The sequence below is a fragment of the Lemur catta genome, chromosome 10 (assembly GCF_020740605.2).
Source record: "Lemur catta isolate mLemCat1 chromosome 10, mLemCat1.pri, whole genome shotgun sequence".
Classification (NCBI taxonomy): domain Eukaryota; kingdom Metazoa; phylum Chordata; class Mammalia; order Primates; family Lemuridae; genus Lemur; species Lemur catta.
The window spans coordinates 3,073,907-3,099,240 of record NC_059137.1 but is presented as its reverse complement, the minus strand read 5'-3'; the positions used below and the strand labels follow the sequence as shown (position 1 = coordinate 3,099,240).

General features: G+C 57.9%; 1 protein-coding gene across 1 annotated transcript in view; it reads right to left on the bottom strand.

The window, feature by feature from the left end:
• The window catches only part of COL5A1 (collagen type V alpha 1 chain), a 148,679-nt gene extending 125,680 nt beyond the window's left edge, over nt 1-22,999 (bottom strand). The window contains 1 exon segment of the mRNA XM_045563967.1: nt 22,486-22,999. Coding sequence (XP_045419923.1) covers nt 22,486-22,606 — 121 coding nt within the window. The 5' untranslated portion in view covers nt 22,607-22,999.
• Nucleotides 23,000-25,334: the final 2,335 nt, after the last annotated feature.

Below are 25,334 nucleotides of genomic sequence, written 5' to 3'. Positions count from 1 at the left end.
TGTAGAGTGTAGGCCCCAAACACTTCACCCAGTGTGACCATCCGGTGGGGAGGAAAGCCCAGAATCCGCAGAACCCTGACATCACTGTCTACTCCAGCAGCCACAGCAGGGACTCAGCAAATGCACAGATGGCCAAAGAGGGGGAGAAGGACAGAGGAAGTAATTAGCATCTATTGAATGTCTACTAGGCATTCTAGAAGGTTCTAGAAGATACTCTTACATTTTTCTAAGTGGGAGGAGGGATATAAAGCCCTAAAAACATGTGAGTTGTTATTGTTATTAATAATTCAACTCCACATGACAACCTTGTGGAGCAGGAAGTACTGCTTCCTTCTCCAGGTAGGAAACTAGAGCTCACCTAAAGGCCCAGGGGACGTGGGACATGCCGCAGGTCCAGTGAACGGCCCAGCCAGGTCTCCGGCATGAAAAAACAGCTCGCTCTGCCTCGCCAGGAGCAGAGAGGGGGCAGTGATTGGCATAACAGGGTGAGCAGCCCCAGTTATCTAACACGGGATCCACCTGGGTTTAACAGCTGAGGATAATGCTGCCCAGGGCATGGTAGCTCGGGTGGTAATTCTGGAGATAATTGCCTGCTGGTTGGAATGTAATTCTGCAACAAAAAGGCTTTAAAATGGCCCTAGGCTTGGATGCAGTGAGTCAACGTCTAGAAATCCACCCCAAGGAAAGAATCAGAGAGGCAGAAAGGACTTACCAGAAAGATGTTCATCCAAGTGTTATTTATAACAGCAACAGCTGGAAGCAGCCCAAACCCAACACGAGAGGAACAGTTAAGTAAACTGTAAGACAAGCGCACAATGGCGTGCTCAGCAGCCACTGGGATATTTACAGAGTTTATAAGGACAGGGGGAAGTGTCCCTGTCTAAAGGCAGGACACAACACTGTTTCTACACATGAGCTCACCATGTAAAGGAAAAATGTGAGGAAAGGGAAAGAAAAAGTCATTTTGATATTTCCCAGAGTTGTTATGACTATTTTTATAGACAGGAAAAGTTAACAAATTTATTTGGAGAATCAGTAGAATCTCTGACTCTATAAGCAAATATCCTGGAACATGTGGACTTTCTACCTCCCAGTTCTCACCACAGTTTTCCGACGTCTTTCTGCCAGCAGGGCACTTTCCTCCCTTCCCTGCCGTCCACACCCTGCCTCAGCAGAGAGCCCTGCTCTGAACTCCTAAAAGGCACTCAGCACCTCGTCAGTGTTCTGACTACACTGGCTACCGCTCCTGCAACTGGATTTCTCTTGCCTCTCAGCTCAAGCCAACAAACATAGCTTGAGAATCCAGTTGTGTCTGGTGCTATTCTGAGCACAGCAGAAGCTGAAGTGAGTCAGCCCCTCCTTGCCCTCAGGGAGCCCTGGTGTAGGCAGCAGAAGTCTGAGGTGTTCATAAACCACTGTAACACAAAATGCAAAGTGCTACTGTAGATGAGGCAGCCCAGTGCTATGATGGAAGGAAGGATGGATTAGATGGATAGATAAGTAAATGAAGGGATGAGTGAATGGATGGATGGATGGATGGATGGAAGGATGGTGGATGGGTGAATGGATGGGTGGATAGATGGATGGATGAGTGAGTGAATGGGTGGGTGGATGGATGGAAGGATGGTGGATGGGTGGATGGATGGGTGAATGGAGGCAAGGATGGTGAATGAGTGGGTGGATGGATGGAAGGATGGTGGGTGGATGGATGGGTGGATGGATGGAAGGATGGCGGATGGGTGGATGGATGGATGGATGGATGGGTGAATGGATGGGTGGATGAACGGAAGGATGGTGGATGGGTGAATGGATAGATAGATGGATCAGTGACTACATGGATTTATGGTTTGCATGGCTAGGCGAGTGGGTGGATGGATATATGGGTGGGTGGGTGATTGGATATATTTATGGTCTGGATCAGTGGATGGAGGAATGGATGGTTGAATGGATAGGTAGGTGGATAAGTAGATGGACAGATGGACAGGTGGGTGGATGAACTGATAGTTGGATGAATGGGTGGGTGAGTGATTGGAAGGAAGTGTGGTTTGGAAGGATGGATGTGTGTATGGATAGGAGGATGGCTATGTGGGTAGATTAATGGGTGGGTAAAGACAGCAATGCACCTTTGCTAATTCAAATTGAATTTAAGGAACCCAAGGCCTCATTTCTTGCCGCTGTCCCTCTCTTGCTACCCCAACTCATGCTATGCTGTAGTCAAGTGAAACCCCTCACTCCAAAACCAAGATCACACCACACCAAGGCCTTTGAAAATTCTGTTCCCCATACATGGAATCCTTCTCTTCCCCTGACTCCCACTCCTAGCAAATCCCTATTCATCTTGTAGACCTGAACTGGACAACTCTACCTCTGAGAAAGATTTCCTTAAGCCCCAGGCTGGATTGGTGGCCCTCCTCAGTGATCATTCTTATTGTATACTAGTTGACCATTTTTGGCCAGCAGATGTCAATTTCACATGGATCACAAGGTCCTCTGATTGTCCAATCCCAGCAGAACTGAGGACTCGAGGGCAGGGTCCACACTCATCCTTTTGCTTCCAGCATTTGGTGCCGTGATTACCCCAAAGTGCCTGGCACATCCATAAACTGTCAGAGGAACAAGTGCACTAAGGATCTAAACTCCTGTCCCACCCCGAAAGCTCTTGTTCCAAAACAACAGACCAGCTCGGGCTCTCCTGGTAGGAGCAACAGTGGCTGAAGTTTGGGGGTAAAGTTCACATTCCCACAGGAACCTCGCAGAAACAAGACATAAATGGCCTAGGGAGTGAGTGGGGATTTCGGCTTTTTTCTAGGACAAAGGAATCTCTGTTGCCTACACACAGCCACTTCCCCTAGGGCCAGGCTCTTGTCACCCCCTCCCCTGACTGTCCACACCTGGGGGCTTCCAGGTGAGGGACCCTCAAGCCTCCTGTCTGGACTGGCTTCCCGGGAGGTGGGGTGCCTTCAAGCAGAGAATCAGCCCGTAAGGGAGACTGCAAGGACATCTGTGACTCAGCACTGTGGAAAGGGACAAACCTAATGACAGCAGGTGGCCCTGCTGCTGGACACCAAGGTGGGACCAGCCCAGCCGGAGCCAACATCAAGGATGATGTGGACAGCCTCATGGCCCTAATCAGGAGTGGGTGGGGATGGGGCAGGGTTACAAGTGACAACCGAGCCGGGTACGCTGGAGGGTGCCTATGCATCAGAGGTCACAGGTCACACCCACCTCCACACCTTCAACTGCTGAGCCCTAAGGCTTCCCCCTGCAAGGGCTATGGCTCGAGTGTCCTTGGGCTACACACATTCCCCCCTGCCCACCCCTGACTCCACCCCCGAGCCCTGACTCCACAGCCCCTGGGCCTGAGAGGGCCTGGAGGTGTTTGCAAAGCCTGGGTGCCCACAGAACGGGCAGTCGGCAGGTGCCATTCACGGCCAGGCTGCTGCTGACTGTGCTCAGGCACAACAAAAGTGCAGCCACTCCAGAGGGAGCACCAGACGACGGGGCCACCGCACCTCGCACAGGTTCCGGGCTAGATCCAGGACTCCAGCTCTCGGCCGCAGGGTTCCGGGCAGTCTCCTCCCTGTTCCTCGTTTCTCAGACAAGCTGATTATCATACCTGCCCCAGAGGATGAAAACATAACATCTGTGGAGCTCAGTGCCTGACCCACAGGAGTGCTTGAAATATGGCCCATGTCACTGTGCCACCACCTGTCATCCTCACTGGGGTCACATGGTTCCCACCCTGAGGAGTTTTGAGTTATTTTGCAAAGGTAACTCGACATATATGTCATGAAAGGAGAAAACGGTGAATTTAACAAAGGACCAGAATCTTACCCCATTGCACAGATGAAGAAACTGAGTTCAAAAGAGTCTCCTGCACCAAAAATCTTACAGAGTCAGTGCCCGGCCAGGGCCAGCCCAGGCTCAGGTCCCCACATACCAGCAGAAGGAGAGGGCCATGGCAGCTGGCCACACCCCATCCCCCAGGCACCCCACTGAGGGAGCCCCCTGGGAGGGAAGGACAGACTCACTTCCCCGCCCTGCAGGCAAACAATAGGCAAAGGCCTTGGCCCTGAGGGGCCTCAGCCACCTGGGAGGGAGGCAGAGGGCAGAGCGCACCAGGCTGGGACCTGCCCAGACTGGCACAACCTTTGTGCCCCTGAGCACGAGCCCTCTAAAACCCACCCACACCCAGTGACACCCAAGGTATAAGCCCTGCTAAGGAGAGAATTCTCCTCCCTGGGCAGATCCACCAGAGGCCAAAATCTGCGCTTGAAAGAAGAGGGTCACGCGCCCAAGTGGAACAAGCAGGAGCCTGCACTGAGCCCGGAGACCCAGGCCCAGTGTCTAGGCCCCTAATTTGCTAAATGACTCCGGGAGAGGTATGTGCCGGCCTCAGTTTCCCCACCTATAAAATGAGTGGACAGAGATTACTGAGGACAATTTCAGTTCCGAAAATGTCTAGGCGGACATTCGTATTTCCAAAGCTTTACTAAATGATACACATGCAATCAATCCAGCCTCTTCCCGCATTGGTCTTGTGATCTTGCCTTTGTCCTTTGTTAAAATTTATTTTATAACACCTCAGCCTGTTTTAATTGACTGAGTCGTTTCAGCCAAAAGGCACACAGCTCCCAGAGCAGCCAGCCCCCTCGCTGTCACCTACACACCTGTCAGCCACCTACCTGCTGAAGCAAAGCTCTCGTGCCTCCCAAAAGCTGCAGGCGGGAAGCTCGCCCCCCCGCACCCGCGGCCCACTCCAGAGAAAACGGTGCATCCCAGTGTCCGTGCAGCCGCCTTATGAGCTGCGCATATACGAGCCTAGATTTGTGTGTCTTTTCTTCTATCAGAGGCGGGTCTCTGTTGTGAGGAACGTCCTTCACCTTCCTTTGCTTTACTTAACGTATCTTGGAGGTTGGTCCTTTGCAGTAAACATCAAGCCAGGTAGGCTCCGTCCTCTTAGCTGCTGCATCTCGTCTGTTCCGTGGATACATAGTGAGGAACCTCAACGGCTCCCCCTCACGAGCATTTGGATGTTGGGATCCTCCGCTCTTCGGAGCACTGCACAGTGGTTCTTCTGCAGATAGGTCTCCACCTGCACGTCTGTAGGCACATTCCAAGGACCAGAGCTGGTGCCAAAGAGCAGGTGCACTTTAACAGTTTGATAGATGTCGATCGCCAAGTGCCTTTCGGGAAGGCCATGAGCACGCCCGCTTCCCCTCACTGGGGCTGTCCTCAGGTGTGTCCCCCGCCCATCACCCTTGGGATTCGCCTGCCTTCTCTCCTTGTAAGGTTAAATGTCTGCTCACCTGTTTAAAAGTTACTTGTCTTTTCTTTCCTGAGAGCTGTTCGTGTGTTTGGTGACTGGCCTTTCCTTACTGGTTTGCAGTAGCTCCTTACACATCAGCCCCTTTCTGTCATGCACACTTGTGTTCCTTTCTTACAGTGAGTAGTTGTTTACTTGGTTTTCTTTTGTACAGACAAAAAATCTTGACTTTTATGGAGTGCATTTTCTTTCTCTTATAACTTCTGGGGTTTACGTCGTACTTGGAACGGCTTCCCCATTCCCAGATTATAAAACTCAAGTCTCCCATGTTTTCTTCTAGTAGTTTTATGGTTTCATTTTTAAAGCTCACATCTTTGATCCATCTGGAATGCTTTCTGGTGCAAGAGTAAGGCAGGATCCAGCTCCTCTTTCCCAGATGGCCTCTGCGCCATTCCAGCCCAGCTCGGTGACTCACCCTTTCTTCCCGCCAACGTGCAAGCCTGGCTTTCAAAGCAAAGGCTACGCACCCCCCAGCTGACCGACTCCCATGGGGTGGGGGCTGCTCACCCAGCCCCTGAGAGGCTCCCCTCCCCCAGGTGCAGCCCAGGGAGGCCCCAGGCCCCTGGTGGAAGCCCCAGGTGAAGAGCACACGGCAGGCTTCCTCCACGCATCGCCACTTACGGTATCAGAAAAGGGGAAGTGGCCTGAACACCCAGTGACAGGAGACACTTTAATAGACTTTCTGCAGTGGTCACGAGTGACAACCGAACGCCCACAGGCTAACGTGACGGGAGAAAGTCCGAATCTGCCGTGTCCAGACGCCGAGGCATTTGCCTTCTGGGAGGGCCGATTGGGACAGAAGCCCTGGGACCGTGTCCATGGGGACCATGTCCCCAATCTGCCACCCTGATGCATGGCCCTCCGTCCTCTACTCTTCGTACTCAGACACTGTGGAATCTGAGTTTGGGGACTGTGAGTGATTTTTATATTCTTCTTTGTATATTTCGGTATTTTCCAAAATGACCATAATGAAATGTATCCCTTTCATTATATATACATGTGTGTGTGTGCAGTGAAAGAAGGAAGAGGGGGAAGAGACAAATGCTCACGCAAGGGAGTCTCTTCCTCCACCAAGTGGCTGTGGCCCTCCCCGGCAGGGCTCAGCCGACGGCTCAGCACAGCCCTGACACGGCAGGCCCAGGAGCGGCTGCCCCCGCCGTACCTCCGGCCAGGCATCTCCCCCTGGGTGTAGGGGCTCGCTCCCCAGCCCAGCGAGCCGCCAGCCCAGCCTCGGGCAGGCACAGCCTCAGGACAGCAGGGGGTGGGGGCGAGAGGGAGAGAGGGAGAGAGGGAGAGAGGGAGATGGGGTGTGCTTTGTCCTAGAAAAGGCCATGGGCTGACCCCAGGATGGGGAGTCGGATGTCCAAAGCCTCAGGGCCCGCCCCATCCTCCCGGGACACCCCCTCTTCTCCCCGGGGCCAGACTGGGCGCTGTTCAGCCAGGGCCTGTGCCTGGTCTACCGCACGGCAACTAGCGGGCACAGGCGCTCACGAAACATCAAGTTACATTTGGGGAAGGTGGTCTCTTCCCCAGCCCCTCGGCAAAGCTACCACAGTGCCTTTGACAGTACACTTGCCCACAAAGACGCGTGCCAAGTTTAATCCGGAAGCAGTATTTTTAGTAAATGTCCAAACATGGGGCCTGACAGGACAGGCACACAGTAGGTGTGCCGTAGACGTTTATTAGGTTCAGTGAACCAGGTCGACAAGGCTTTTCTATGGTTAACGGCTTTGGAGTTTAGAGTTATAGACTCTGGCGCAAACTCTGTGGCCCGAGGAAGACGTGATTAACAACAGACTTGGGGCCCCGTTTTCCAGAGCGGAGCGTTCCGTGCGAGTTAGCTCACTCCCAGCCCGCTGGTGACCGCCCGCACCCCCGCCTCATCTGCGCTGTGGAGGGCCAGGCCGGGAAGCAGATCAGAGGAGAGATAAGGGCAGCTCGTGGAGAAATCCTCCCATCTGGCTGCTCTCGCACCAGCCCCCACTGCCACCCTCACGCGATCACCCAGGGAACACGGGTGTCCCTGTTGGAGGGTTGGACAGTCCTCGGCAGAAAGCGCTCTGCACCTAGCTACGGATCAGCCGGGTGCTGGAGAGGGCTGGGGGCCCCGCTGGCACCGCAGGCCTGAGAACACCAGCTTCAGAGCGTCCCGGGCTGTCAGGCAAGTCCAGGTGGAAGGAAGGAGGCAGCTGGACTGGGCGCGAAAGCAGCTGAGTCGTCGGAGAAAAATGTGCGAAATGTTGAGCCTGACATGTCCCAGGGAGGGTGGCCGGCCCCAGCCCCACAGATGTCAGGACCATCCCTGGATGAGTTATGCTCTGGCTGTTTACACTCTTGGAGAAACCAGATCAGGAAATATTTTAATAGGTGACTAGAAAGAGTCCAGACCACCTTCTCCAGAGGATTTTTTTTTTTTTTTTTTGGCCAAGATATTGACCAGGCATCGAAGTTTATGGGGAAAGGCACAAGCCCGGAGCCCAGTGCTTTCATGTGGGCTCAAACTCGGCACAGGGAGGGCTGGGTCACAGAATCCAATGACAGGCGCAGAGCCGGCCCAGCCTCTGCACACGCAGCCACGCCAGGGATGGGCTCGGAGCAGGGCGGCCTCCGTGTACGGGGGAGGCGCGAGAGGGTACGCCCCGTGCCCCACCAGCGCGACCTGGAAGCAGAAGCAGTCGGAGGCGAGGGCTGGGAAGGGAAGAATGGGTCTGAGGAAGAGCAGGCGGAAGCTGACAGCAACCAAAGAATTCCCAAACGGGGCTGCAAGATTTTCCCTAAGTTATTTACAGGGTGAGATGATTGATCCCGGAATTAAAGCAGTTTGGGTCAAAAGGGCCTGGGAGGTTCATCTGGAGAGATTACAGAGCAGGGGCTGGAGGGGCGAGGCGGGGCTGGCGGGGGGGGGGGGCGGTGGCAATGGCACAGCAGAGAGGGCTCTGGAGTGGACGAGCGCCGTGGCCGCGTCTCGGCTCTGCTGCCTGATGGGCCCGACCCCTGGGCAAGCCGTCCTGGAGGCAGGAGAACCATCCTGACCTCACAGGGCTGCTGAGTGGAGTGGACATCACAGGGACAAAAAGGCACCCAGGGCCGGGAGGCGCTCGCCACACCGCCAGCCATGTGCCCGCACGACTGGGGACGCCAGGACACGGGGGCTGAAACCTGCCTTGGTACACAGCATGCCTGCTGCAAACTGGGACTCTGCCTGGGGATCCCCCGACAGATCTGGGGTGGTGCCAAAAGCGACATGAGGCACACGCTGAGTCAGATTAATGGCAGATGGGGGACGATCAGGGGAGCCCTGAGCCCACAGATCCCCATGTGACAAGCACTGCCGGGGGAGGTTCCCTGGGCCGAGCATGGGGAGGGTGTCTCCCAGGCCTCCCCAAGCACCTTCCCTGAGCCTTCCTTTCCTGCCAGCCCCTCTGGGGCCATCAACACAGCATGTCCCGACTCTGCCAGGCGCTGAGCTGGGGCCACCCCTCCGGCACCCTCATCCTCCCCCAGGAGAGCCCAGGCAGCCGTGGGTCGGGGCTTCCCACCTCCTAACATCTGTCACCCCTCCTCAGGAAGCCAGCTCAGAACATGGCAGTGCTCCGGGTTGGCCGACACCCCCGGAGTTCACAGGGCACCCTCAGTTCTACCAACAGCTACTCACGGAGCACCGAGGAACGTAAGAGATGCAGGAGACCCCGCCTGTTCCGTGAAGGTCTCAACTGTGCCTCCTCAGACCTTCACCACAAACCTGCGAGGCAGGTAGACATCAGCAGCTCTGCTGCACACGTGAGGACCGAGGCACAGGGGACAGATGGCGGCCCGAGGTGGCACCGCCAGTGCTGTACAACCTCCCCAGCGGGGCCCGGTCTTGCTGATGTCTGCTAGAGCTGGGGTGCAATACCGCCCTTGGCCTCCAGGTGGACCCCTCCCACTCCTGGCCTCCAGCCAGGTAGGCCGGGGGCTCCAGGGTCCTTACGGTGAACCGGGGCCTTGCTCTGCCGCTGCGGACCGTGAATTCCCGCCACTGAGGCCACCTGCACCTAGACATGCCCAGGACCACACATGCAGGATCATCCCTAGGGCCTTCATTTCAAATACATTGAAATTCCCTAACTTCTCCCAAATCTGTCTGGCACATGCGGTAGCAGCAGGCACCAAACTGTGCAGGACTTTGATTCTTTAGGAACTGGGTCCGTTGCAAGGGAAACCGAGGTTAGAGCTCCGCTGAGCCTGGTCCTCAGCAAGCCTGCGTGCTCGCCCCGGCACACGGGACGCACCGTTTGCTGATGATCCAAAGGGCAGCTCAGAACTCAGGCCTGGCACAGCTTTGCTCAGGTTCGTACTTTTCTCTTCCGCAGCACTGACAGTTTAAAGAGGTGGATCGGTCCCGGTCCCGGCCCAGGAGTGCCATGGAAAAGCTGCACCCCCCGCAGCCCTGGGAACATCTGCTCGGTGGCTCCTCCCCACCCTGGCAGGCGTACGCCCTCCCCCACCCCCGTCCTTATCTGTCACAGCATCTGGCCAGCTGCCCTCGGCCTTCACCGTGTGTCAGCTGATACTGAACAGGCAGCACCTACCTGGCTGAGATCCTCGCCTATCACTCTTTCCTTCCCACTAAGATGGAAAAAGTGACTCAGGCGGGGCGGCTTACCCCTTAAACAAACAGTCCACCGCAGCTGGAGGCAGATCTCATCCAAGACAGCGCGAGGAGGACCCTGCGGGGCCCTGGGTTCGGTGGCTTTGGAAAGTGGGAGCTGAGTGACGGGAAGCAGAAGGCCCTGCTCCCTCCTGGGACCCCCACCCAGGGCCAGAGAAGCCCTGGGAGGGCAGGGAGGACAAAGGGCTGTTCGTGGAGTCACCAGGTTTCACCCACCTCCTCCTCTTCTTTCTCAGCCTCTACTGCTGGGACGAAGACCCCAGAGAAAAAGACAAAAGCATCGTGCCTCCAGTGGGGACCAAACCTACCTCCCCTGGCTGCTCGGTGCTCTCTGGAGGCCGACTCTCAGCACGGGGCCTATGCCCCAGAGGCCGGGCAAAATCCAATTCCCACAACACAGAGGCTGTTTCAAAGGCTCCATCTCTGCCACTTACTAGCTGCAGGACTTCTCTGTGCCTCCGTTTTCTCACCTGTAAAATGGGCTGATACCCCTTGCCTTGGAAAGATGCCATCAGGATAAAACAAAGTGTGAAAGCACTTAGTGTCAGGTACAACAAGAAAGTAAAAGAAACCCAACCAACCCGGAGAGTCTTACTTCACCTGCAGAGAAAGTTCCCAAGCAACACCCCCCCATCACCGTCACATGTTCTTTCTGCCTTAATCCACACCTCGGAGCTGGCCCGGAGCCAGGGCCCCCCAGCGGCTCTCCACCCTCCCCTGACCACAGGGCTCCTACAGGATGGGGGGCAGCCGCCTGCCCCTCTCTCCGGGACAGAGCAGAAGGGGTGTCAACTCCCATTTAGGACCCCCCCACATGACTTTCAGCCCACAGGCTCATGCCCTTGGACGACAGCCCCTCCCCAGAGCCTGCAGAGCGCTCCAGGGCCAGGCAGCTGTTTGTAATTCGGCTGCCCCGGCCCCAGGAAAGGGAGGCGCAGCTTGTCCACATGCAGGGGCCCAGGGCGCTGCAGGGCGTGCAGGGACAGGCGCAGTGTGTGGCCCCTCCCCAGGACATCCCAGCGCTGGAGAGACCGGCGGGCCTGCGAAGGAAAGAAGAGGGACGTCTCCACTGTGGCACTTTCCTTGTTACCAATTCGCAAGGAAGGGTTAAGACGTCCTCAAGCCCTGTGTTTGCGGTGTGATGAATAAACCACGGGGTTGCCAGCTTCCAGCACCTTCCAGCGTGGGTGCCATCTGCCTGCAGAGGGGTGAGCTGCCCACCACTAGAGGTGTTTGGTGAACGTCGGTCCTCAGAGCCTGCCCGGGACAGCAAGGTCCCGACTTAGGGGTCCTGAGACCCCTCGCAGCCCTTGGAGGCCAAGAAAAGACCTTCCGGGTGTGAACACCATCCCCTGGCAGAGATTCAAGATGGCTGGGGTCCTTTCCCCAGTGACAGGACACCGGGCATAGCCCGCCGCAGCAGGCAGTGTCTCCAGGCCTGGTCCATCACCTGGCATCAAAGCCAGTCCAAGGGCCAGGACTCCCGGGGTCTGGTTCACTCGCTCACGGCCCGCGGCCCCAGGAACCCCCACATCTCTGACTTTATCCGTCTGCAAAATGGCCCAAGGCCAGAGGCCAGACCTGCGAGCCCTCCCAGAAAGCATCCAGTTCCTTCTGCAGAAGGCTGGGGCACGTGCCCGCCAGGCCCCTGCACTCCTGGGGGGAGGAGATGCATGTGGAGAAACTCCCGGAATCGACCGCAGCCCCCCGCCCCCACGTTACCTGCAAAGTGCACCCCACCCACCGATGCACCCCGGGTCACCAGCAGAGCCCCTGAACCTGCAAAGAGCAGTTCTATTTCTTCTTTCACACTTTATAGAAACTACAATTACTGCCACCCAGCCTCTGCCAACAATCATGACAGCAACGTAAAATGATAACAATCTGTAACAATCATCGTTACACAGTAATAACTATAACCACGGCCACAGCAGTAGCAAGCACTGTTATTAACACCACGGTGGCACCCGTTGGCTTCCCTGAGCGCAGGCCGTGCCCTGCGTGCCGGCCTGCAAAGGGCTCTATGCCCACACCAACACCCCTTCCTTTCATCCTCACGCTGCCCTTCCAGGCAGGCGATGCTGCCTCCGATCCGAGAGGGCAGACGAGCCGGGGTCCAAACCCGCTGTCGTGGCCCCCACACCGGTGTCCCTGCACACCCCGGCATCCCTGCACACCCCAGCTTCCCTCCTCACCCCTGAACTTCCTTTCAAAAGTCAGAGAGCTGGTGATGGGGCCAGGCCCTACTCAAGGACCAAGGTAAGGACCCTCCTATCTGCTGTGCCCAGTGTTGCCCAAAGTGTCCTCAGCCGGGCACCAGCAGCAGTGGTGGGGGGCGAGCCAGGGAGCTCATGAAACCGCAGGCCCCAGGCTTTGCCCCAGGCCCTCGGGGCCCGAACCTGCAAGGCTGGCCGCTGTGTGGAGGCCCCGCGCCACCCCCGGTGCTCGTCTTCCGGCATGCCTCGCTGAGCCCCCCCAAAGCCCCACCTCGCAGGAGGCTGGACCTGCCCATCGTCCTTCTCTGCTCTCGTCAACCCCAAAACACCAGGCAACTCCAGGCCATGGTCACAGACCCAGAGCACTCCAACCCTCTGCAAAATGCCAGTGCAGCTTGGGACCAGCACTCCGTGCCAGGGCATTCCTGGAGGGGGGGGGGCCCTGCTGCAGGTGCCAAGGGCTCCGACGAGCCCACGTGCTGATGTGGCCGTAGAAGGACAGCTTGGGTGGGGCTTCCCTGACACGGGGCATAGTACCCCACAGCTCCCCTCGTGTCCCAGACACCAGGCACCCTCTCTGGGTCCTGAGCCCCGGCCGGCGGGCTGGGTCAAGCCTGGCCACATGTCCTCATCTCTGCTGCTTGGCCACAGCCAGCTCTCAGCAGCGGCTGAGTCCCCGGAGACAGGGAGTCACCAAGCTCTGAGCCCAGGAGGGTCCCTTGCTCCGGTCAGGCCCCGCAGGGCAGGTCACTCAGTAAATCGAAGGCTGCACCTGACGGCGGATGGGAGGTGTCCTCTTGTGTCAGGAGCATCTGCTCAGGGACCTGCCGAGCTGGCAGAAGAGTCTGGAGCCCACACCATCAGCCCAGTTCACACCATCCTTGGACCTAAAGAAGGCCAAATGTTGGTCCCTCAGGTATCTCCTGTGGCACCTTAACAATCCCGAGCAGCTCAGCTTCATGGCACGAGTGAGCTCTGGCATGTCACCTACACGGAGGCCTCCTCTGTCTCCTAACGTCACGCATTTAACACAGTGACAGTAAAGGCCACGGCCAGTGCTGTGGGAGTCCCGTGTGAGCAGTTTACATGTGCAAATTCCTACAGTCCTTACAGCATGCCTCTGAAACATACTATTTTCATGCCCATTTGATAGATGGGGAAACTGAGGCACAAGAGGCACTGCTGGGTGCTTTAGCTGTGCTGAGCCCAGGCACTTGGGGACGGGCACACAAGCGAGCTGAGTGGCTGGGGACTCGAGAAGCAGCGGCCACCCCTCCCGGCTTGGGGCCTCCACGGGGCACTGGACTCTCTAAGCTCCACCTCTGCATCCCAGATCATCACCTTGCTGTGGCACCAAGACTAAAGCACGGAAGCTCACGCCCAGGGAAGCGCGGCTCTTGCAGCTCACACACAGACAGGGCGCGACCCGGGCAGCCTTGGATGGCGTCCGGAAGACGCACAGACAGACAGACTCCGGCGAGATCGGCTGAGTTTTGAGTAGGAGTCCTTGTCTTTCAGAGACACACGCTGAAATGGTTACAGAACAAGGGAGGTGACGTCAGGAATCTGGTTCAAGATCGTCGGGGCGGAGGGGCCTGGGTGGGCGCCCGGCTGGAGCAAGGCTGGCCCCAGGGGAGCCCGTGTGCAACACACGGTTTGTTGGGCTGTGTTTGAACTTTCCCGTAACAACAACAACAACAATAATAATAGACTCTCACAGCCAAATCCATGGGAAATCCGTTAACTCAAAACTCCCCCTCACCCAGGGTCCCTCTGCTCCCTGAGACCTGTCCAGGCAGCAGGATCATGGGGTCTGTCCCTTGGAGAAGAGCACCCATGCCCCACGGGCGGGGCGGGGAGACAGCATCACAGCTCCTTGCTGAGGGTGAGGCCGCCCTGGACAAGGGAGGCAGGGTGGGTTCGCACACACCCTCTCTCCTGCCTGGGCACTTCTCCCTGGAGGTCCCCTCCCGCCCCGATCACCACCATCTGTGCTGAAACACAAGCCACGTGGGTCAAGGGTGCTGAGCCACTAGTGGCTTTCAAACTGTGGTCCCCGGACCCCCAGTATCTACATGGTCTGGAAACTCCTTAGAAATGCAGTTTCCTGGGCCCCACCCCAGGCCTCCTGAGTCAGAAACAATCTGTGCTTTAAGAGCCCCCCAGGGGATTCGGATACACGGTCTACACCACACACAGAAACCCAGGACCCAGTCTAAGCGAGGACGCCCCCTCTTGTCTGACTGACAGATTAACTACTCTAAGACCACGGGAGGGGCCACGGAGTCTCAGCTTTGCTTCCTCCACCCCAGGGTTCCTCAAATCAGGACCTGTGACACTAGGGGCTGGCTCTATCTTTGGAGGTGAATGGCATCACTACTACATTGGCCCAAGGATGTGCCACGTGTTCCCAATGTTCAGCTGAGCTTTCTCCACTGCCCAAGCAGTACTTTTTGAGCTACACAAGCATTATTGAAACCATGAACCTAAATAATGTTAATAATAATTCCATGGAAAACAACTGCAGTTGGAAACCCTGTCCCTGCCCTTCTACCCAGGAACGTGCCCTTCACCCCACCATGCCCTGCCGTCGGCCAAGCGTGTTGAACAGACGTAGTGTCACTTTCTCCCTCTTTCCAAAAAGCAGCCTAGGACGTCACCAGCCCCCTCCTTCAGAAGAAGGAAGAGCAATGTCTACAAGGAGCACGGGCCCCACTTTCTCTTTCCCCCCTTTCCCAGGAGAAGAACACAGAACTGGCTCGGAAAGAGGAAGTGGAACCACTGCTCAGCATTTCAGATCATCCCCAAAGGGAAAAAAGAAAAGGAAAAGGTGGGAGAAGAAAGCAAACAGCAAAGACGGATCCCGGTGACCTCACCGAGTACAGGGCCCTGGGACGGCCATGAGGACACGAGGAATCACCTCACCCAGAAGGGCCCCTGGTGAACATGGCTCAGCTTCCCAAGGCCAAACTGAGCTCGAGGCTGGGGGCACGCCCCTCCTTCCCCTGCCACCAGCACACCTGCACCCTCCCTTCCTGCAGGCTCTCAGGCGCCAGGCAGCCCCTCCCACCCCAGGCTTGTCTGCTGCCCCCCACAACAGGCCCCAGTAACTGATCTAAATGGGCCATGGCCCCCGTGCCCAGTGGGCGTACGGCTGGACCACTGTGCTCTCCAAGAGGAAGGCCTCGATGTCCAGCAAGATGAAACCACAGCTGTGCTCGCCAGTGTGCATTCTTATGTATCAAAAACACAGGAGAAACCGAGGCGGAGGCTCCATGCTACGCACCACCATTGGCAGGGGCCACAGCTGTCTCTCTGAAGCACAGGCACGGGCTGCCGTGGGGGCTGTCCCACAGCAAACAGAGGCAGGAAGCAGCTGAGCCACGCCCCTTCACCTGGCTTCCAGAATGCGCTGGCGGCCACTGTCTCAGTGCACTTGACTGTCATGACAGGCACCAAAACGTAAGCCGTGCCTGGCACTGGGAGGTGGAGGGTGCTTTTTGTGCCTTTTGCCAGCCAGACCTGAAGAGCTAGACTTGCACACCTGCAGATGGGGCCAATCCACCTGGTGAGGAAGGCTGGCCCGAGGACCACAGGTGCTGCACAGGTGACATCCGACAGCATATAAATATAAATATGCACAAGGGCCAGAGAAAGAACACGAATGGCAAAGTGCCATCTGCATCCATCAACTGGGCGCCTTCACACATGTCAGGGGTGCACCCCACAGCGCTCGACTGGGGCGGGTCTGCAGCCGCACCCTCGAAAACCAGGCTGCTTTGTGATTGGCCAGGGCCAGTAGGTACCGCCCTCTGATTGGCCAATCCCCCCATTGGCTGGTATGTGCCTCCCTCTGATTGGCCAATCCCCCCATTGGCTGGTATGTGCCTCCCTCTGATTGGCCAGCACCCCACTAGGGCTGGCAGGTGCCTCCCTCTGATTGGCCCATGGCCACATCCGCTTTAACTGCACTTTGCTGGACAAAATCGCCTGTTCAGCTGTCTGACTCCCCCGCTGCACCGAAGTTCCTATAGGGCAAAGGCTCCTCTGCTGCTCACCTGTGCACCTGCAAGGGTCAGACAGGTGTTGGAGGTCCATAAACGCTGTCGAGCAAAACTGCTGACACACCCACTTTCTACACACAGGGACTGGCCCGTTCCCTCTGAACACCCTGCACGAGCTGAGTCCACCTGCAGCGTCCCCACCAGCACGAGGGTGGCGGTCACTCCACGCTTCCCACTTAGGTTAAAATGCTCACCCTTTCTCACTGGGAGACCACTGCTTCTCTAGTGCAAGCCTCAGAGTTTTTCAACTTAAGTCACTCCCCCACATACATGTATTTTGATGTCACTTTGTAGCATTTACTTTAAAAAAGGGGAGGAGGTGAGGTGCCAGCAGGAAAGAAAAGGACAGAAGAGGGACTTTCTCCCAGAGAGCACAGGCCTCAGGAACAAAAGACAGAGGCATCCTCCATTTCGTGGACAGAGACGTCCCCGCACACAGGCTAGGCTCCTGCCCCTAGGGCTCCGAGTAATTAAATTTTGAGCAAAGTGGGTCAGACTGTGGTTCCATTTCTTAGGTCTGAGTCACCAAAGGATGGTGACATTTACTGCTAATGTGGGGTTATTACTTCGGTTGAGATTCTTCCAGAATAACTATTGTGCTGATAGGAAGCTGATGGCTCGATGGCTGAGACTATTTGACACAGATGACACAGAGTGACCTGCCTCACCCACATCGTGTGTGCGACAGCCCATCCATTCACTCACTCCATGAACCCCAGCGGCCTGGAGCTGGGCTGATGCGAAACAGCATCTGAGACGGCTCAGCTCCCTCCGCCCACCCCCGAACGCACCCTCTGAACTTGGCCCAGCCCGGGACCACACAAGGACATACATCCACACGGCTGGGGCTCAGAACCTCGGAGGTAGGCATGAGTGGCCCGATGAACTCACCAGTGGATGCTTTCCATGTTACCTGCTCTCACGCTCACCTGTGAGGGAGGCACCACTCGCCCTGCTCAGCATAGCGAGGGAGCCCCCGGGCCCGCAAGCAGAGAGCTGAGAACCGGTAACCGCAGCCTTGAGCTGTGCTGGAGCCCCTGGGGTCGTGACGGTGACAACAGGGGCTCGCTCTGTGCTTACATGGCCATGCGCTGAGCCCTCATGAAAATCCTGCTGCAGCTGCATCATCACCCCCTTCTCACAGATGGGGAAACTGAGGCACCGGGGGGTGAAATGCACAGCTGGAAGGAGCTGGAGCCAGGGTAGGAGCCCAGGCTATCTAGCCAGGCTGCCTGCCCTTCCCCGTCACGCCATACCCGGGTCTTTGTGCCGTGTCCCGTGGCAGCTGCAGTTCTGCCGGCGACCGGGACCAAAGCAGACTCCGCCTTCAGGCTCTCGGTATCCAAGAGCCAGGCCAGAAAGTTCCAAACTAACATTTGGCAAAGTGCTGACACCAGATGAGTCAATTATATGGGAGAATATAAATAGAGGGAAAGCAGAAGCTATAATATAACATCGCCCTCCTGTGAGCAAAAACAGACACATCAAGTTGTCGGACCCTGCTGGACCCAGCCTGCCCTGCAGCAGAACCAGAGCCGTGAGGTCACCCAGAGGGCTCCACGGCCACGTATCGCCTCTTCCTCTCACATCCGGCAGGGGGTGGGGCATGGTGAGCAAGGAGACGTCACCGTGCCATGAGCTCCCCAAACACAGTGGGCCTTGCATGCACAAGCAAGTCGGGACAGCCTTGTAAATACATGGGCGTGAACATGCGTGTGTGTGCACGCTCACACACACACATATACCCACAAGTACACACACAGATATGTCATACACACAGACACAAAAACACACAGGCACATGGATCACACGCCATGCAAACATGCACACTGTACACACACGCACACGCCCTGACGCACACAGGAGTACAGCCCTAGGATCAGCTTGTCAAACATTTCCGCACGCATTGCCTCGCGTGACCTGTATGGGGACCCCACAGGGTCACGTGGGACAGTGCACCCACTGTGCAGACTGACCCCTCTGGGGGATCAGAGCCCGCGGGGGTCTCACCAGCGGCCAGTGCCGACTTGTGCCCAGGCACACCTCCCTCTGCTGTGCTTCTGGAGCAGTTGTGTGTAAAGAGGACCATGGGAACGCTATGCTTTCTCCTTCTGCAAACACACCCCTCAAACGGAAGCTGCGATCACATCCTGCACTCACGGTGCTTACTGCAGGTCAGGCGCGACACTGAGCTGTTTGTGGGTATTGCCTCGAGGAACCTTCACAGCCACCCCTCAAAGCGAGAAATGCGACTCTCCCCATTTTCAGGAGGGAAAACTGCAGTGTGGTGACTTGTCCCAGCCCAGCCAGCCTGAGAGCCTTGCAGAGGCAGAGAAACAAAGTCTGCACGGTACCAGCCTGTGATTGCCCACGCTGTCCCGGGGCTCAGCAGCTGATTGCCAAAGAATGTCCCCTCCCACATCCGATCACCTGACATCCTGCACAGGTACCCCAAATTGTCACCAGAAGCCCCACATCCCAAACCGAGGCAGTCACCTGTCTTCAGGGCTGTGCAGACCACTCTCACTGTGCCAGGGGGCCTCCCGCCCCAGTGCAGGGATGTGGGAGGAGTGGGGCAGAGAAGGGGTTAAAGAAGCACCCAGAACCTACCACTGGTTTCTCCTGTGGGGCACTTATGTCCTCCTGGCAAGGGGCTCCCGCAAAGGGGTGCTGGGGCCGCCTGCAGCCAACCGCGTTAATGAGGGGCTTTCCAGGCAGGGGAAGTGGCCCCGGAGAACTCTGGGACAGGGGTTGGAGTGTCCTGCCAGGAGGGAGGGACGAAGGGTGAGATTAAAACCAGAGATGGATGAGGGCCTGCGAAGGAGACTCCTTTCTGCAACAAAAGGAGGGGAAGGCCAGTGCAACGTCACCTCCTCCAGGAAGCCCCTCAGCTCTCCCCAGTGGAGGCTACACTCCCAGATGTAGAGTATTGTTTTAAACAACACTCAGCGTGTCCCACACGGCCACGAGTAAAACGAACAACAGTGTCTGCCTGTCAGCCTGGCTGCCCTGGCGAGAATGAGGGGTCCCCCCATGTGCCTCTGTCTCCCCACAGTCCCCAGGCCCCGCAAACATTTGGAGAGGCCTCTTTAGGCAAGAGGAGGCTGTGGCCAATCAGGTCCCTTCTCTGAAAGGCACTGGAATAAAAAAAAAAAAACAGGGAGGGAGGGAAAAAGGGAAGAAAGGAGGGAAGGAAGGAAGGAAGGAGGGAGGGAAGGAAGGAGGGAGAGGAGGAGGGAGGGTAGAAAGGAAGAAAGGAACTTAGACTCCGTGTTGGCCAAATGGAACGCCTCCCTCAGGGCCCTGATTAGACTGGGCCCCAGGCCGGGACCACGCTCAGGGCACTGGGCCTCTCCCAGGGACATAATAAACCGATGTGAAATGACCCCTGCCTGGGGTCCCTGCTCCAGGCCCCTGTCCCCTCGCTGGCCTACGTGAGGACCCAACGAGATGATGTGGCTGGTGCTCAACACGGGCCAGGCAAGTGCCAGAAATTCATCCCCATATGTAACTGTCTAAAGGCTGCTCCCAGACCCATGTGACGTGACGGGGAGGGACAGATCCCACGAGGCTCCTGAGTGGGTGCCCTCAGGGGAGTGGGTGACTCATCCTTGGCCTCCAGGGGCTGCTCTCTGTCACTGTTATCAAGTGGAGTGCTGGGTCTGTTCCCCACACCCCCTGCTCCAGCCCACAAAGTCTGTACCCCAAGAAGATGGGATGGGGCGGTCCAGGCAAGAGACAGGCCAGACAGCTGGAAGGCAGGGACCAGGCTGGCATCAGCTGTGCTCAGCTAAGGGTGTGGCGGTGGGGAGAGTCCAGAAATGTCTGAAGGGTGGGGCAAAGGGGCCGACTCTGGCCAGCACCCCAGAAACAGCCCGGGAGCGACAGCTCTGTAGGAGACACGGAGGGCCTGGCACCGGAAGGACGCTCCTGCCCAGGGCCACTGCTGGGTGCTTGCAGCCCTGCGCAGGGCCGCAACTCCAAGCCCTCCGGCCACTGAGATCCGGACCAGAGGAGGGAGGGGGCTCCAGGGCTGGGGGAGTCACCGGGCTTCTGAACCCCTCCCACCGTCTGTTCTTTCTCGGGGAGCAAGAGGGAGAGGGTAGAGGATGGAAAAGGATGTCTTTCCAGCCAACTTGATTGAGTCAGAGGAAATTTAACCATTTGATATCTGTCAAGTCTCACAAAACTTGGCCGACTCTCCCACAAATTATTGCAAAAAGCGATCACGTGACTGGAGTCAACCAATGGTGTGCCCAGGAGATGACCTCAATTTCCAAATATTGGGGTCATGTTTCATTTCCCATACTCTCCTTCCCCGTTATGATGTTAAGCAGCCCCAAATGCAATCTTACTTTTCATTCCTTCACACACTTGGCCTAGAAGAAGGTAGGAAAAAGAGCTGTGTTCAGAGAAAACTCGGAAAACATCTGGCAAATCCCAAGATGGAGAAGAGAAACGGCCCACTCTGAGGACCTCCCCCCGCGCCTGCATCTGGCCGCGCACTGAGGATGACTTCCAAACGGTCCCACCCTGGTTGGTGCAGAGGGGTTTGCAAACCCCACCAGGAAAAGCGGCTTCTTCACAGGCTCCTAAACGTCTGTTTTGACAAAGACAAAATGTCCAACTCCACAGCCAGCTGCCCTGTGCCATCCTGGCAGTCCCACAGACGGGGGAGGGAGGGGGAAGGAGGCGGGGGAGGGGTGGATGCAGGGTCCGCCAGCTGCACCGCCAGCGCGGCCTTCTGGGTGACGATTTCCCTGCAGGATTCCCTCCTGAGCCCCTGGGGAAAACCCCACAGAGGCACTGAGACCGGGCCAAGGCCCCGGGAAATGGCATGGTCCCCTGACCACATCCTCCTCCTCCTCCTCCTCTCCACTCCACTCTTCTATGAACCTCTATTGTCCCCCACCTTCGACTAACCCCTGGAGAAACACAAAGCCAGTTAGCCCAGGGTCACGGGAGAGTTGGTGGCAGCCCCGGATGAGATCCCCAGTCCTGGGAGCCAGGTCAGGCTCCTCGCTCCTCCCCAAGGCCCGGAGCAGCCCCCAACACTGACTCCTCATCCGCACCAGCCCAGCAAGCACTGGTCATGCCAGGAAAAAAGGAAAAGAATCTTTTAATTGGCAAGTGGAACGTGGAATGATTCTTCTCACTTGTCTTCCCATCACCGAGCAGAGAAAGCAGCCTTCTCCCTGGGGACAGCTAGCTGGCACAGTTCTCCATTGAGCCCCTTCCCTCCGCACCAGAAGCTCTGAGTCGTCATCTCCTCACCTGCCCGTGGGGACTCAGGGCACCTTCCGGGGCTTTGGGCTCTGATATCTGAGGGTCTGTGAAGACCCACCCCAGAGCTACCACCAAAGGTGACGCCTAGGAAAACACTCCCCCGTCAGGTAGCTGTGCCAGAGAGTCGGAACTGCGAGAACCCGGGCAGGGCACAGTCAGCACCCGCCTCGAGGAGCCCCCCAGGGAAGCGGGGCTCCTTCCAAGGGCAGGAGGAATCCCACAGCTGCTTGTCATCCAAACCACTCACAGCCCTGCCCCCAAGACCCGCTCCTGGCCCTGCTCCAGGCATACAATCTCTGCGCAGGGAACCTAAGAAACGCTGCCTCCCATGGGGTACAGGGGGGCTGGCGCTGTGGGGTTAGGAGCAGGGCTGGTCTACCACCCTGCAAGGCTCCCCAGTGCTACTGAGCACTTAGGCGGCCAGGATTGCAAGAAACTCTGTCCCCAGGGAAAGCAGGGAGACAGCCCAGCCTAGGGGGAGACCGCTCCTGGGGCAAGTCCGGCTCTGGGGGCAGAAGGTTTTCGGATTCCCCCCACTCCAGAAGCCCCGCAGGATGAGTCCAGATTTGAGGACGGTGACTCTAGGGGGCGACCCTGTCCGGCTTTCAGCAGAGGAAGTTCTGCTGCGGGGCAGTGTGGGCAGAGCTGGGCGCCTGTGATGTGGGACGGAGAACGCAAGGTTTCGGGACAAAAGTTTGCCCGCCTCGTGGACAGCCCCTCTGGCGGGTCCAACTCACAGCCCCACCCGGCCCGCAAGTTTGGGGACTCTGGCGGCGCGTCTCCCCCTCCGGGCCCCCAGCCAATGGCATTCGCTGTCTCGTGCATTCCACAGGCCAAGAGGGAAAGTTCGCAGGCGCGGAAGAGGCGGGCGAAGGCGCCGGGGATGACAGCGGCGCCGGGCCGCGCGCCCCGTCCAGCAGCCCCGCGCCCCCGCGCACTCACCTGCGCGGCTCGGAGGCGGCGCCCACAGCAGCAGGAGCAGCAGAAGCGGCAGCGGCGGGGGCAGCAGCGGGGCGCCCGGGCGGCGCGGGCTGCGCGCTTTCCAGCGGGTGTGGACGTCCATGCCGGCGGGGCGCAGGCTGGGGCGCACAGGGGCGCTTGGAGGCGCACGGGGACGCACGGGGGCGCGGGGCTCGGCCCGGGCGGCGGACTCAGCAGGGACCGCGCCACTTCAGGAGGGCATGGGGAGCTCGGCGCCTGCCCGTCCTCCTTTGTGACGGTGGCTCTTCTGGAAGGGGCGGCTGGCGCGCTCGCCCACGGGCGGGAGGGCTTGATTCTGGCCCGCGGGGCGGCCGGGACCCCGCTCGGCTCGCTCTCCCTCGCCTCCTCCTCCTCCCGCAACTCCTTCTCGCCTCCTCCTCGTCGCCGCCGCCCCGCGACCCGCTCCCCGTGGGCGCTCCGCTCGAGTGAGGTCCTGCGCCAGCCGCGGGGACGAGGAGTGCGGACCTCGCCTCGGGCGCCGTGCACTTTTTTCCCCCTTTCCTCCCTCCCTCTCTCCTGGCAGGCCGCCGCGGAGGCTGTCGATCCCGGAGGCCCGCAGCAAATCAGAGCCCGGCGCTGCGCTCGGCCCGGCCGGCCCCCGCCTCCCACTGGGCGCCGCGGGCGAGGGGTGGGGACAGCGGGCGAGTCGCGGCGAGGAAGGGGCTGGCCCGGGGCGGGAGCGGACGTGGGGCGGGCGCGGCGCCCCTGCTCCTTCTCCGAGCGGGCGGCGGCCGGGGGCGGCCTTGGGGCGCAGCGGCCCACCCTGGTCCCCCACTCTGCCCTCCCCAGGTGCCCGCACCTGGCGGAGCTCCAAGATCCAGTGCGGAGGGGCTGCAAAGTTTGATCGCTTTGGGTTCGAAAGAAAGAGTTGCAGCTCACCCCGCCTAACTTTGTCATTAACGGAGGAACTCAGAGCTCCTCTTCTGGGTGGAGACTAAACTTCCACTCCAGCCAGATCGGGGCGCCCAAGACTGTGGCGACGTGTCAACCCGGACAGAGGACCTTCCACCTCCCTCTTAACTGCAGATTGGCGTGGGACCCCAGTTAGGGTCTGACGTCCCAAGAGGCCCCAAACCTCCATGTACTTGGACACCGAACATCTGGGTTATTAATCAGAAGTTTGGCTCTGCTGTCCCGCCCTCCCCCCAGACCCCTTCCCCTCGCTCCTGCCTACTCCCTGGTGGCCCTTCTGCAATAAAAAGGAAACCAAAGAAGACATCCCCTTTGGGAGTTGACAGCTGGCTAGGCAGAGGGCATTCCTGATCTGCTGCCCTGGGGGAGGAGCCGCGGGAGCTCCCCTTCCCGCCTGCACTTCTGGGAGCCCTTCCCAGGTCTCCGAGGTCTCGGAGGTCTCCCAGGCAGGGGGCCTGCCAGGCTCTGGGTGGTGGGTGGGAGTCTCCCCCTCAGACTTCCCCAAGCCCAGGGGGCCTCTCCGCACAGCCTGCTGAAGCCTGACCCTCATGTCTTCCTGGAGGGCTGCAGGGTTGTTGTGAAAACAAGGAATGGAAGTGAATCAAGAAGGCTTTTCAAAGCCCAAGCCATCCCCATTCCCTTTGAGCAAACAATTCAGCCAGCAGTGCCAGACAGGGCTGGGACTCCCCTCTCCAGTTACGTCTCCAGACTGGGCGTGAAATTCCCCAAATGCCCTTTAATCCCCAACACTCTGGAAACAGGAGATGAGGAAGACAGGCAGAGGTTAAGTTTGCGGGATGGCCCTGAGCTGGCTCTTGAGCGAGTGGCAGGCAGGTCCCCCAGGGCTCACTAGTGGCTCAGCCTTCAGCCTCCGTACCTGCCGCGTGAACTGCTGTAGGTATTCAGCAGCGCACAGGACAGGAATGAGAAGCTCTGTGCGCACGGCGGGGAGGGTGCTTGAGATGCATTCTGCAAAGCCAATGTTATATTTGATTTTTATATTTCTTTATTATTTGATTATTTTTTACAACTTGTGTAGATCATATATATGATGGGGGAAATGTGTACATATGTGAGTTGGGAGGTGTGTGCCTATGCATATGTGAGTGTGTGTGTACATGTGTGAGAGAGGTGTGTGCATGTGTGTGCATGCATGTGTACATGTGTGAGAGAGGTGTGTGCATGTGTGTGCATGTGTGTGTGCAGGTGTCTGGAGGTGCGTGTGTTGGATAAGCTGTAGCGCTTGAGCTTTTGTTCCCTGTGCCTCTCAGTGAGTGAGCAGTTCCACCTAACACTCCCTGAGCACCAGCCCCACGTGGCCCCTGGAGTGCCCCCACACCCACCATAGGAAGGCCAGCTGTCCCCTAAAGACAGGGGTGCTGGCACAAGTCAGTGGCTTGATTATCAGGAGAGAGTGCAGACTCTCCGATCCCACCCTTGGGAATGTTATCCTTTTCCCCAAGGACACATGGGTCTCCTTTTCCAACAGTCACACGCGTGCATCGGTGCTTGTCAGCAGCCCTCCAGACACCGGAAACTCAGAACCGGCGTCTGAACTTTGCCCTGGGTTAACACTAGTCCCTTAAGTGCTGAAAGTCAAGTGACCACCCCAAGGTCCCCCCAAGATTTGACCTCCCAACAACAATAAGAAGACACAGGCTTGCAACTCACGGATGCAGCAGCCGGGACAGGCATTTTATCCTATCCTGGAGAGTGAGTGGGGCAGTGGCTTGGCCAGGTCGGCAAATGTGCTTCCACCCTCATCCGAGCCTGCAGTGGGGCAGAAAGACAAGTTTCTGTCCCACCAGGTAACTCAGAGAAAAGTCCCCAAACTCAGCGGCCTGATCCAGGACAGCAGGAGGTGGCTGTGACTGCAAGGGTGAGGACTAGCATTGTAT